Raw genomic sequence first — 12958 nt, 5'->3', positions numbered from 1 at the left:
TTCCACAAATCCACCCAGTCTGTAAAACCCACAACCTGTCAGTCATCAGTCAAAAAATTCGAATCGAAAAGCTGAAAAACCACCAAAAATGTTCCGAATCGCTTGTTTCATTTTGCTGCTCATCCTGCTAAAGGACCTGGGAATTGCCAATGGCGAGCCCTATAACAAACAACTGACCATATTTGTCGAGGCTGGCAGACAGGAGTGCTTTTACCAACCGATTGCCTCCACTGAGAACATTAAAATCGACTATCAGGTGATCCATGGTGGACTCGGCGAGACGCATATCAATTTTAATTTAATGGATCCGAGTCGTAACCTTCTTATCAATGAAATAAAGCAGGAGAAGGGAAGTCGCGAGCTGGTGGCCAATGAAACTGGGTCTTATAAAATTTGTTTCGATAACACTATTAGCTCTTTTAACCAAAAGATCGTATCTTTCACCCTGGAGGTAACCCATGCGGACAGAAATGAGCGGGAGCTACGAGATCTTCGACGGGAAATGTTAACCGATTACCAATTCGATGTGGCTTACACCGGTATCGATAATTACATGGGCAAGATACATGTAAACCTCATGAGATCCCGGCAATCTCAGGACTTTATTCGAGCCATTGAGGCCAGGGACCGAAATGTGGCCGAATCTACTTATGCCATGGTCAACAACTGGTCTTGGACTCAGTTTTTGACCATGATATTTGTTGGCTTTCTGCAAGTCCTGATGGTGAGAAGTATTTTCCATACAACCGGCACGTTCTACAAGTTTTGGAAATGTTTTTAGGCGATTTGTCCATCCCTTTTGGGAAATGTTATTTATAATACTTGTTTCAGAAATTCTGGATTACAACATCTTTAAGAAATTCTAAAAATGTATTAGAAATCTTTAGTGATCCTAAAAAAGGTGTTCTTAAATATTTTATTATACACGTATTACAGACTTAAGGATTTTAAACTGTAAGATTCACAGAAATATGTATTTCGCAGATACTTCAGTTTACTGAGAGGTTCCTTCCTCATTTAGCTGCTCCTTGTGTCTGCTTCCTTCTAACGGCAATTTGCACTTCCTGTGTTTAATTTTTTTCCGCTTCTTGGGCTTGGCCTTACCTTTTGCCACGCCCCTTTTTTGTGCGCCTTTTGCTGCAGCGCATTGTTGGCGTAATTAACAACTGCGGCTCCCGTTAGCCATTGTTTACTCAGTGGCAGCCAGCGTCGCAGTGTTAATTACTCCCCGGCGTCCCAGAGTCTTGCTTAACCCCACCCCGCCTCTTAACCCTCGTGTGCCCGCCGTTCTCCTGGGGGTCCCACTGACACAGTGGCTCACTTAGCCTTCGAGCTGCCTTCCTGTGTGACTTTTGGGCGAGGCTGGCGGCGATGACAGCGCTCCCCCGTGCCGGTGAAAGGTGCAAATTAAAGCGCCACCTGTGGCCAGTCAAGTGCCCCCTATGTGTGTCAAAGGGTATGTGTCAAAGTAAAGTTGGCAAAAGAAATGCTCTGGACAAACTTTGTAAATACAAATCGTATTTAAATTTAAGTTTTGGGCCCAGAAGTGGCGGCCAATTTAAAGGTGGATTGAAAATACATTCCCAACAAGCCACATTAATTATCCAAACTCATGAGCCAAAAGCAAAATGATTTATTAAATAAAATATTTAAAGAAATTCAAATTATCAGAATTAGTTACTTTTTTCTAGTCAATATTCAATATTAATTTGTATACCCATTAGTCGGGAAGAAAAAGGAATCGTTTCCGACCCTATAAAGTCTATAGATTCTTGATAGGGATCACTAGCCGAATCGATCTTGCCTTATCAGTATGTCAGTCTGACATTTCCTTTTAGTGTATAATTTTAAAATGTATGAATTACTAAGTTAAACAAGCTTACGTATGGACAGTGTTACCTCTACCTCCTGATAAGAACTTAATTGTAATTAAAAATGAAATAGAGTAATGGGTATCTGATAGCCGAGGCACTCAACTATAACGTCTCTTGCTTTTTTTTAATATTTTTAAAATTTTGTAAAAGCCAGCTCATATTTAATTTAATCCACGCTTTGGGCATTTAAAATGCCCCTCCTTTCACATTAATTTTGGTTGGCGGGCACGCCCAAGCATGGGCACACTCACGAAACGCTTAAGGACTTAAACGCTGTCCTTGTTGCCGTCATGCAAGGAATCCGTCCAGAGAAAAATTTCCAGAAAAAACGAACCTTACATGTACGCTTATTTCTTGGCATTTTAACGAGCTTTATGGCCAGTTTTACTTTACACATAAGTGGAGTTTTAAAGACCAAAGGGAAAACGCCGGAGGAGGAGGACTAACGATCGTTTATCAGTGCCAGAGGAAATGCAAAAGAAAAGCCTGTGTTAATTTCATTACGTCGACTGCAAAGGCTGCACAATCGTAAAAAAAGACATTTAATTGCAGCTGCCAAACGATGCAAAGGCGGCGCTGGCCATTTTAACGATCAAATTATGGCCGAGAAGGAGTTGCAGGCAGATATCCCCGGCAGATAATGTCCTGTCCATTTCTGCCATGGCGCCAGCTGTCATCGTTCCTCAGCAAAATCCCCCTTTCACAGCTTAATGAGAAGGGCACCAACCGGGTGACAAATGTATTTAAAGTTTTCCTCCAACCCATATCCTTGCATCTTTTTGACTACCAGTATGGAAATGTATGGAACAAGTCCACACACAGATTAGAGCTTAGTAATCGCCTTTAACACAGATAAAATGTAGGTATTTTCAATAAATTGAAAATATAAATAAGCAAAAACCAGCAGAGCATGTGTTCAGCAAAAGCAGACGAAGGCGTCGGTTGACAAAATATTAATGGAAAGTCACACAAACGAAATTCGATAACCAATTCAAAGCACTACACTGGGTAAAAAAATTTAGATGAAATATTTTTGCTTCAAAACGCTTGTTTTTAACGTTTTCGTATTCATGTAAAACTTAATATTTTTTTAAAGTATATATTTTAAAATAATTTATACAAATATTAACTGAAATCATTTTCACTTAAATGAATTCTTTGTATTTTATCCACATGTAAGCCCATAAGATGCCAACCAAGTTCAGGTTACGGGTGCTCAAAGGCCATCGGGTAAAAAAGGGGTGTGTGGAGCTAAGAATAATTACATGAATATGTAAGGATAAAACTATGTTTTGGGGCAGAGCTTGAATAGAACTGATGACAACAACAGAAAGCAAAACAACATATTTATTTAGATTATGTTTCTCGAGTTCTGTGGGAGATGGCAAGCAGAAGATGCAAGATTCTAAAAGCTTTTACTTGCATTTGGCTTAGAGAAATTGACAAACTAGTAAAGGAAATTTTACTTTTTTTAACTGGTCGAAAGAGTTTCCAAATTGATTTTCCATTGAAGCCATCTTTAGCGGTCGGATAGTAGAACAATGTGTCGGTAATGTAATTACTTTGCTTGTGCGTCAAGTGTGGCAATCGAATAGGATTATGTCGGTTGCGTCATGGACAAACAATGAACACACAATGCGGTCGAATGTCAATGAAAGAGGATTATGATTATACTGTTTAAGGTTCTCAGTAGTTGCAATATAAGGATTATGGCAAAACTGATTTTGCTAAATAAATGTGCTTAATAAGATTCGGCAACTTAGCTTGTATAGAAAATCTTATTCTTATTATCTTATTAACTGTATCTTAAATACAGAAAATCATTTCTTAAAACTTGACTAAAATGCTAAATATGTATTTTATGTTTAAACATTTTAAATAATATGTTCCTGTTTTTATCAACGCTTTTATACACCTGAACATATATTTTAGCAGCTAATTTGAGATTCCATTTTATCACCTTCTTGCCCCCTCGATTTCTTACTCTTTTATCTTGTAAGTAATCCCATTAAGAATGCAAGTTGTGAGCACATAAGAAAGTAAGGGAACACAGGACTTGTTCATTATGCATGACAACTGACAACTGACATATCAAGACATATGGCAGATATTTTTGGAAGCCTTAACACCCTACTGCCCCTTGCCCTAAATTCGCTTCTCCAACCCACTCATATATATACATATACGTATTCTTTCATTTAAGGGGGCGTTTTAATTGCAAACTGGCACACAAGGAACCCATTCGCGTTGCCTTGGCAGTCGCCTCTAATATTGCCTTTAGAGACGGTCAAGTGGCCACCACGCCCCCTTTGCCACAACCTCCACCTCCACCCATGCCGACAATCAGGCGAACAAATTGGGTTACTGCTCAACTGTCTGGTTAATGGCTACAATGACACAATTAATTGCATGTTGGCGGCCATTTCCAGCACTCGAGTGCCTCAGCTGCCAGCGCTGCCAACGTGAATTAGTTTTGTGCAAAAATTATATATGCGGCAAATGCTAAAAATAAATTACTAATTAGTTTGGAGACCCCCAAGGCAACGCAGCCACTGACAGCCGCAATATTGAAAATGGCACAGGCAAAATCAGAATTTAGGCGCCATTGATGGGATGGAAAATTATGACTTTCTGGGGAAAGTAAGATACTTTTAAGGTCACAAGACCTTAAAATAGTCTTTAAAAATAAAAGGTAAGCTTGATATAAAAAAAATGTATTCTTTTTTAAGAAAATTATTTAAACTTCTTTATTTCGCAATAGCTTTTTAAATTCGCAATCTTGATCGGTTTAATATTTCCGAATGTAAATTTAATAAAATGTACGTAGTTGAAAAATCTGCTAAAGCATTTTCTAAATATATTACTCACTCAATAATTTACTCATTGAAGAACTAGTGAAAAGGATTTTAGTATTGTTATTTTTAGTTTTGTTGTGCTTTTTAAATATTTTTTTAAAAGCTTTAAGTAATACATATTTCTGTTAATAAAGTTGAACAATCCAAAAGTTATCTCATACATAAGTTACCTTTACACAAGTCACTGTGATAACTAAAATAAGTGAATTTAAAGTTAAGCAGAACTTTCAGGTCAGACTTCTCGGAGAAACCTGTTAATAACTTTTGCCTTAGCCTCCCAATGGGGAAGATCTCACATATTCCTTAACCCTTTATCTATTTTTTGCCGAACTGCCGGCGCCGGAATGTCCTGTCCGGGGTCAAAGGATACTTCCTGCGATTGTATTGTGTTTAGTCGGGATAAGGGAAGCTGATGCAGAACAGGGCGCTTTAAACTGCAAAAAGCTTTCGCCCTTCACTCGCTCGGTTTTCCATTTTCCTCCCCCCTGGAAAACTTTGCCAGCAGAAGGCAGCTCATAACAATGAAACTTTGCACGCTTTGGCAATTATGTGAGTGGGCCAATACACACACATATGATCCTATATCCTTTGGCAAATTAACCCACTTCTGCCCTGCCATCCAATGTTTTCTTAGTTGCGTCTGCAGTTGTACAATTTTCATTTCGTTTTATGGGGAGACTGAGTTTTTACATTTTTTCCTTAACTTTCTTACGTTTGTTTCGTAACCAACCAATTGGCCAACTTTTGTTTAGTTTCCATCGAGCTTGAACCAGAGTTAGTCCAGACTGAGAAATCCTTTTGAGCAGGGTTTTCTTCGCACCCCTTCGGAAAGTGCACTTCTGTGTTGAGTGAATTTATGTTTCACATATTTTTACTTTACCGCTGGCCCGGTCAGCTTGTAATATGCAAAGAAATTCCTGCACGCAAATGCATTAGGGCTTTTTATATCTGCACCATGAATATGCAACTTTAGCGACGGTCACTCAAGAAAAATTTGCATTTTTCCTACCGAAATTGCTGTTTGGCATGAGCGGTGAAAAACAACAAGAAAAAAAAGAGTGTGGCCTCAACTGGTGGCTCATTAAAATGCCTTTGAGTCGCCAAAGTCAAGTTGCTAATGGTGCGCCCTCAAACGCATGAAAAGCCGGTGAAAGTTGCTAATGCGTTGGCCCGTCAAAAGCTTGCCACGAATTTTCCTCTTCGCAAGTCTAAGTAAAGGAGTGACCAAAGTCAGCGATTCGCACGACTGAGCGCCAACAAAATTACATTGGCCATAAAAAGTACAGCGAAAAACGGAGTGTGTGTCTTTGTTAACTGCTGCATTTAGCGGCTATTAAAATGTTGTACGTTGCCAGCCACAGATAATGAGCACATACCAAAAAACTTGACAGCTCTTAAAAACAGGGAAATTAGCAGGAATAAAATGATTTAATAGCTATGAACTGATTAACTAAGACTAGGTTAAATTTGATTCGTGTTAACTTCTTTGCAAAACTAGTTGTTACTTCTAAAAACAATTTTGATAAGAAATAAAATTCTTAAATTGATAGATAATAAGCACACACCAAAAAACTTGACAGCTCTTAGAAACAGGGAAATTAGCAAGAACGAAAAATGATTTAATAGTTACGGACTGAATACATAAGATTAGATTCAATTTGATTCGTGTTGACTTCTTTGCAAAACGAATTCTTTGTTCTAAAAATACTTTTGAAAAGAACAAAAAATTGTAGATAATTCATTACAATTAAAAAATAATTTATTAATAATAAAAATAAAAAATAAAAACTTATTTTCTGTTATAAGGCATCACGAAAGTATTATGTTGCAATATGATTTAAATAAATCTATGTGCATAAAGGTAAGTTAGGATTAAACAGCCTTAAGGGTAAGCATTTTTAATATTCCTAAAATATTTTTAGCTTTCTTACACCGCAATACTGTTCTTAAATCACTGAAAAAGTAATAAGTTTTGCTACTTTTCAAAGCGCTATCTTTATTAATAAAATTGCATTGCCGTTGGGAGCTTTTACCCCGCAAAGGGATTGCAGCAAGATGGTCTGTAATACCTCCCCTGGGAACAATTCGTCTTGTCTTTACCGCCCTGTCGTTTCCCCCCGCCTAATGCGTAAAAGCCTAATGAAACGCGTTCTGGTCGAAAAGCGAAAAGAAGTTTGGCCGTTTAGCATAGGACCACCCACATTTTCCCCACCCGCCCATTTTCCAGGGAAAAGCCCTACAAGCCAGACGACAAGCTGAACTAAGGCGAGGACAATAACGACAGCGACAAGGACAACGGAGTTGCAAGGATGCTGGGATGCAAGGATGCAGCCGCCCAGTGACAATAATTTAATTTAATGTGTTTGCATACAGCGACAACAAGAACAAGAACAACCTTAACCACCGAGGAGGATGCCGTTCTGGGGACCCAAGATAACTCACAATTTGTGGCCGCTGCAACTCGCGACTTGCAACGCACATCTTGCAACGCGGCAACCAAAGGCGAAATTTATGGCTCCTTCCGTTCGAGATTCCCTCTGGCAATTTGGATGGGGCGGGAAAGTCATGCTGAAATTATTATTGTAAACATTTTGCATTTAATTAATAATGCGAACAGCCAAGCCGCGCTGACAGTCGTAGCCACAAAAGTATGCAACGAAGTGCGGCCAACTTTGTTGCCAGCAATGCGATAATAATGAGGCATCGACTGAAGATGGGTTGCGAAAAAAGAATTAAATTAATTTATTGGAGTGCAGAGCTAATTATACAAAGTCATTCAAATGTACAAGTCAGTTTTTGAATAACTAAATCAGATATGCTAATAGTATTGTAAAGTCAAGGATCTTTAGCACAAAAAAAAAATATTATAATTAAATCACTCAAAATATATATATAGTACAAAATATTTTACAAATAATTTTATGGTGCTAAAAACTTGACAAAAACTAACGTTCTCTAAGTTTCCCAGGACAAAATAAGTCAAAATATAGTACAAAATATTTTACAAATAATTTTATGGTGCTAAAAGCTTGACAAAAACTAACGTTCTCTAAGTTTCCCAGGACAAAATAAGTCAAAATATATTTTAAAATTTTAAATCAAATTATGTTGCAGTGCTAAATATTTTACAAATTCATATTTGGTACTCAAAATTTGTGAAAAGCTCAAGCTATATAAGTTTCACAAAACACAATAAGTCAAAATGTATTTAAAAAATGTTTAATCAAATTATAAAGCAGTAGTTAATATTATATAAATTAGATTTTGGTTCTAAAAATGTTGTGAAAAGCTACCGCTCTTTAAGATTCTCAGAACAAGCCTACCCCAACGAGAAGCCAATCGCCAGCGGCCTAAATAGCCATAATCCCTAGCTCCCAGCTCGGCTTTTATCTCGCCTTTCCTCGCCTGTGGGAAGGCATAAATTGTCTGGACATTTTCTAGACATCATAATATAAGGCCTAATAAATATGCGACAACAACAAACGAATGGAAATCAAATTAAGCTTTGGAAGTGAAAAGCGAGGCAGAAGCAACTTAAAGACGCAGATTGTTGTAAATTGAAACGAGGTTGGGAGTGGTAAAACTAGGGAGCTCGAATGCGATGTAATGAGCATAAAAATGCTAACAGAACCACAGAGGAAAAACGGTGAGGGGGTTGTGAGTAGGTGCCAAGACGACCGTAAATCTTTTTGTGGCGCTTTCAAGGTAAAATAACAATTTAAGTTTATTACTCGGATAAGAGACAACAGTAAGAAAAACTCCCCCATGTTGAAAAAAAAAAACTGGGAATGATGAGACACAGCACTGACCACTGAGGGGCTGCTGGGCAACTGGGCTGCTGGGAAAACCCCCGCACAAATCTATGATATATGACAGAGAGAAATGTGCGTCAGTTGCCAGGACAGCTGTGAGGATTTGTTCGTCCTTACTTTCAGCTTTTATTCCATTTGGCGCACACACAAAAAGTTGCTCCAACCCAGGAGCAGAGGGCGGAAAATAAAGCAATAAGGACGATACTGGGGCGGGAAAATGTTGAGGAAGTCGCCGAGTCGCTCTTTTATGTAGATTGTCACAGTTGTTGCTTGCTCTTATTTCGTGGTAACTTTTTTTTTACAAATCTCCAAGATTTTCTTTTATGACGGCACCATACAAAATTAACAGGCCAACTACCAAAGCAAGTTGGCCCAAACAAATACAAAGTGGAAGATAGAGTAAGTTTCCATTTGGGGTGTACCAAAACTGCAGCCAAAAGTAAGTCTGCATCGGCTGCTTAAGGATGAAAAGGTTTCCATATGACTGCCTGGATAATTATTTTGACAAGCTTGTCGCCTTCAGTCTTATTTTATTGCCCTCCGCTTATAAATCATCATGGCTTTCATCAGATTTCCTTCATAAAATGATGGGAAAATAAAAGTATATGCTTTTAGGATGTACTATAAATACCATATAACAATAAACTTTCTTTTTCTTTCTTCTTTTTTTTTATTAAAAATTCCTTTAGGTCTAAAAATAAATATTTTTTAAAAATACTAAATAATGCATTATTTTAGTCCACTAACCTATTTTCAGTTTTTAAAGCCATGTAATTTTTGGCTCGAAACGAATATACCCGGCGTTTTTGGCCGTGTGGGGTATACAAATTTTAAAATAATTCACTGGCAATATTTCTTGCCGTGTAGACTGGAGACACCTGTGCGTTGGCCATCACCTTTTTGGGCCAGCTCCGAATTGAGTGGAGTGGAGTGAACTGAAGGACATTGGTGTGGGCCAAACATGTGCGCCACTTAATGGCCAAAGGCAGTGGAAGGAAGTGGAGCGGCAGACGGCTTGACTGCCGGCCACTGGAAGGTCCTGCCACTTTGACAGAGTGCTCCATGGACACGGAGCACACCAGATTCTCCCCTCTTCCGCTCCGCTGACAAATCACAATTCGATTGTCTCTACGTGTCACTTACAGGACACGGGGGCTGCATTTAGGCAGCGTCCTTCCATTATACAATCAAGGTGCCACCTCCCAATTTTTCCCGCCACCTTCCCCACATTCCCCCGCCTTCCTCGGGCTAACAAAGCAGTTAATGGCTTGCAAGCTGAAACAACGCCTGTGTGTGTGTGCGGGGGTGTCTGTGGGTTTTGGCCTGCTCCACTGATTCGCCAGGGCCTTATATCAGTTTTAATGTCCTGGTTTTTGGCCACTGCCCGCCGCCATGGTTGCCATCCGTGTGGTTTAATTAGCGCTGTCTGCCAGTCAACCATGTGGACAAATTTGTACATTGGCCAACGTTGAGCGTTTAGGCCAGCTTTTCATTTGCCCAGCAAACCGATGGTCGAAGTTCGGGTTTCGAGTTCATTGATTGCCCTTCAAGGCAGCTGTGATTAGGGATTTTGTGCTCTACGGCTTGTCGTTAAAATATCTAAGAAAAAAATGGCACCAACAAATTAGTTTTTATATTTTTGGTTAATTAAAAAATGTAATAAAAGGACTATCCTGATAGTTATATGGACTTCAACGCAATTTAGTCAATGTATAACAAATTAATTTAAGCCAAAGGATGTTACAATATTAGATATCCCATTTAAACAAAATATGTGTCTACACAAGGAGAACTTTTACCGTATAATCTAAGCTGAAAATATTCTTCAAATAGAAAGACATTCTTTAAGTTCGAAATGCTCTCAACGAGCTTGAATCAAGTTGAATTGCTTATCTCAACAACTAAACTACTATTGCCAATAGTGCATACTTATCAAAAAGTTATTAAACAAACTCAACTTTTCTCTTCCTACCATTTTGTTCTGATGTTGAGAGAATTGAGCTAAAAATGTGCTTACACGGGTTTTAAGACTAAAGGGTTCTTAAATCAAGAACAATTTGATTAAATTTTTCCTTCTGTGTACATTTTTAAAAATGTCCTGTAACATAACACATATTTTTAGTATTTAAGCCAAGCCATTAAAAAAGTAAACAAAGTCTAGTCGAAAGCTTGGAAAAGCTCTCTCCCCGTTAAGGTCCTTTTCAGCCCGCTGAATGAGGACTTCAAGCTCTGAAAATTTCTCTTCCTTAAACCACTTTCTCTTAGGCCAAAAGCTTGCCCCAGAAAGCTCTGGCAGGGATGCTGTAATGGCAGAAGTTCGCTGCCAACATCCTCGGATCTCTGCCGCCACTCCGGCGAGCCTCGTTCGCTCCTCGACTTTTTCGTCCTGGCCTCGTCGGTTTCGGCCTGATGTTGTAGTAGGTCCTGCCACCGTCGAAAGGCTGGCTAGTTAACCACGGCGTTTCAGTCAAGCTCCAGCATCCGTTCACTGAGGCGGCCCGATGCTGCCAGGCTCTGCGTTAAAAATCCCCGAGACGAGCAGCGCGTTCGGTCGGTTGTCTGTGTGTGTCAGTGGGTGAACAGTGCGTATGAGCGATTTTCGGTGGCACCAAAAGGGGGCCCAAAACGAACCGGTGGACCTTAAAGTTGCTGGGTAAACAACCAAAAGTCGGTTACGCGTGGCGAGTACCGGGTTACGGATTGAACAAACAAGGCCAAGAGCGAATGGAAAGTGCACAAGCTGGAAGGAAAAATCCTTAAGAACTGCCTGAAGTAATTCAGAAAAACCTTAGCCAAAATGTAAGCTCAGCTTAAATGTGTTCCCCAAAAAAATACCTATAATATCATATTACTTTCCCTCCTAAAATCAGAAAACAAATGTATTCTAAAAATAAATAAAAACCCCACATAAAATCTTAAACCTTAAAAATATATTTATTTTGTCTTCTGAAAACACCACAAACAAGACAAAATTACAAACTCAATAAACTTAAATAAATACAAAATATATTCAAGGAAAAGTTTTGCTCAAGACATCTGCCCTCTTAAAATTATTATTAAAATGCCGGATCACCAAATCAAACAGAACATGTACGGAATAAATAAAATGTTTCAAACCCATAACTTTTTTCAAAAACAACCGACCTACACCCCACAAAACCAAGGCCAGAAATAAACTACAGTAAACAAAATTTAAATAAAGCAAAGAAAAAGTAACATTTCTAACAACTCACAGTTACGAATTTTGGCCGAAAACTTTCCGGTCTCCGGTGCAGGATTTTATTGATAAATTGTGAAGAATCTCTCCCCGGTATCGAGTTTCGTTCGATTTTCAAGTAACCGAATAGTTGGCATAGTTTTTGCTCTAAATGCCGAGCGAAGGCCGTAAAAACATATTGGCAACATTTCAAACTCTCCAAAGTTCTTTTACCTTTGGCCCAGTGAAGGACCCAAAACAACAGCACACAAACTGGCAAACAAACAAACAAACAGACTGGCAAACAAAAACCATTTCGCCCAATAAATCATTGAGAAAAGCAGCAACAGCAGCAGGAAAACTTGTGAAGAAGATGAAACTTTTTTGGTTTATATATTTTTGTAAGCGGGAATGTGAGCTGCAAAAGTTGAGGAAGTCATAGGAATTAGTTTTGGAATATGGCCGGACAATCTGACATTTGAGCAATGTTGTTTGAGTAACGAGATGGATTTTCATGGCAAACTATTTACAGAAAAATTTGCATCGATTTCTGTGTGCCTGTGCTGTGTAACTGATGTGCATTCGGGATTGCTTAGGTTTCTTAGGGAACGGAAACTTAATTTTTTTTTTGGCCAATCTCCAGGGATAAATCAAGTCGCAGGTTCGTTTACCTAATCGCAACACATTCGCAAAGCCATCAGGACCGAAATCACAAAGTGGCCAACGGACAGTAGACGCCCTGCAGGATATTTGAACTGGCCTGTGAAAATTCTCGACCAGCGTCTCTCTCTCATCAACTTAAATTGTGGGAAATTAATCAAGTTGAAAAGGTTTCTTCTGGTCCTCTGGCCTGGGAAGACGCCACAAAAGATTGAGCCTCGGGTTTCTGGGGCGGTTCGGTCTGCCCTTTGTTTTCTGTTATTGTTATGGCCTCCAAAGTCTGGCTCTGACTCACAAGACAAGTCAACATGCGAAGGGCGAACCTTTTTTGCTGCTGCCCAAAAACCTTTGCTTTGCATTCAAGCAGAAATTAAAGCAACTGCACAGTGAGAAAGTCCTTGAATTTATGAGATTCAGATACATAAATGAGGGTTTCTAAGATTAAAAGATATTTCAAAATTGTATAGTGGACATTTTTAAAGCACCAAAGTTATTGGAGCATATATTTGCTTACAAGTAAAATGCAGTAAATTTGATTTAAATAAACTTTTGATATTTTTA

At 38.9% G+C, this 12958-nt stretch overlaps 2 protein-coding genes across 2 annotated transcripts in view; both read left to right on the top strand.

The window, feature by feature from the left end:
• Positions 1-858, top strand: LOC108011868 (transmembrane emp24 domain-containing protein 1). The gene has a single exon (XM_017077113.4). It carries the CDS (start codon positions 89-91, stop codon positions 779-781), a length of 693 nt encoding a protein of 230 aa, XP_016932602.3. The 5' UTR covers positions 1-88; the 3' UTR covers positions 782-858.
• Positions 859-10962: 10104 nt separating this feature from the next.
• The window catches only part of LOC108019120 (uncharacterized), a 129989-nt gene continuing 127993 nt past the window's right edge, over positions 10963-12958 (top strand). The window contains exon 1 of the mRNA XM_017086852.4: positions 10963-11340. The gene's annotated coding sequence lies outside the window, so the exon portion shown is untranslated. The remainder of the gene's footprint in view (positions 11341-12958) is intronic.

This window comes from Drosophila suzukii, chromosome 2L (genome assembly GCF_043229965.1).
Source record: "Drosophila suzukii chromosome 2L, CBGP_Dsuzu_IsoJpt1.0, whole genome shotgun sequence".
Lineage (NCBI taxonomy): Eukaryota > Metazoa > Arthropoda > Insecta > Diptera > Drosophilidae > Drosophila > Drosophila suzukii.
This window is presented reverse-complemented; position numbering and strand designations above follow the sequence as displayed.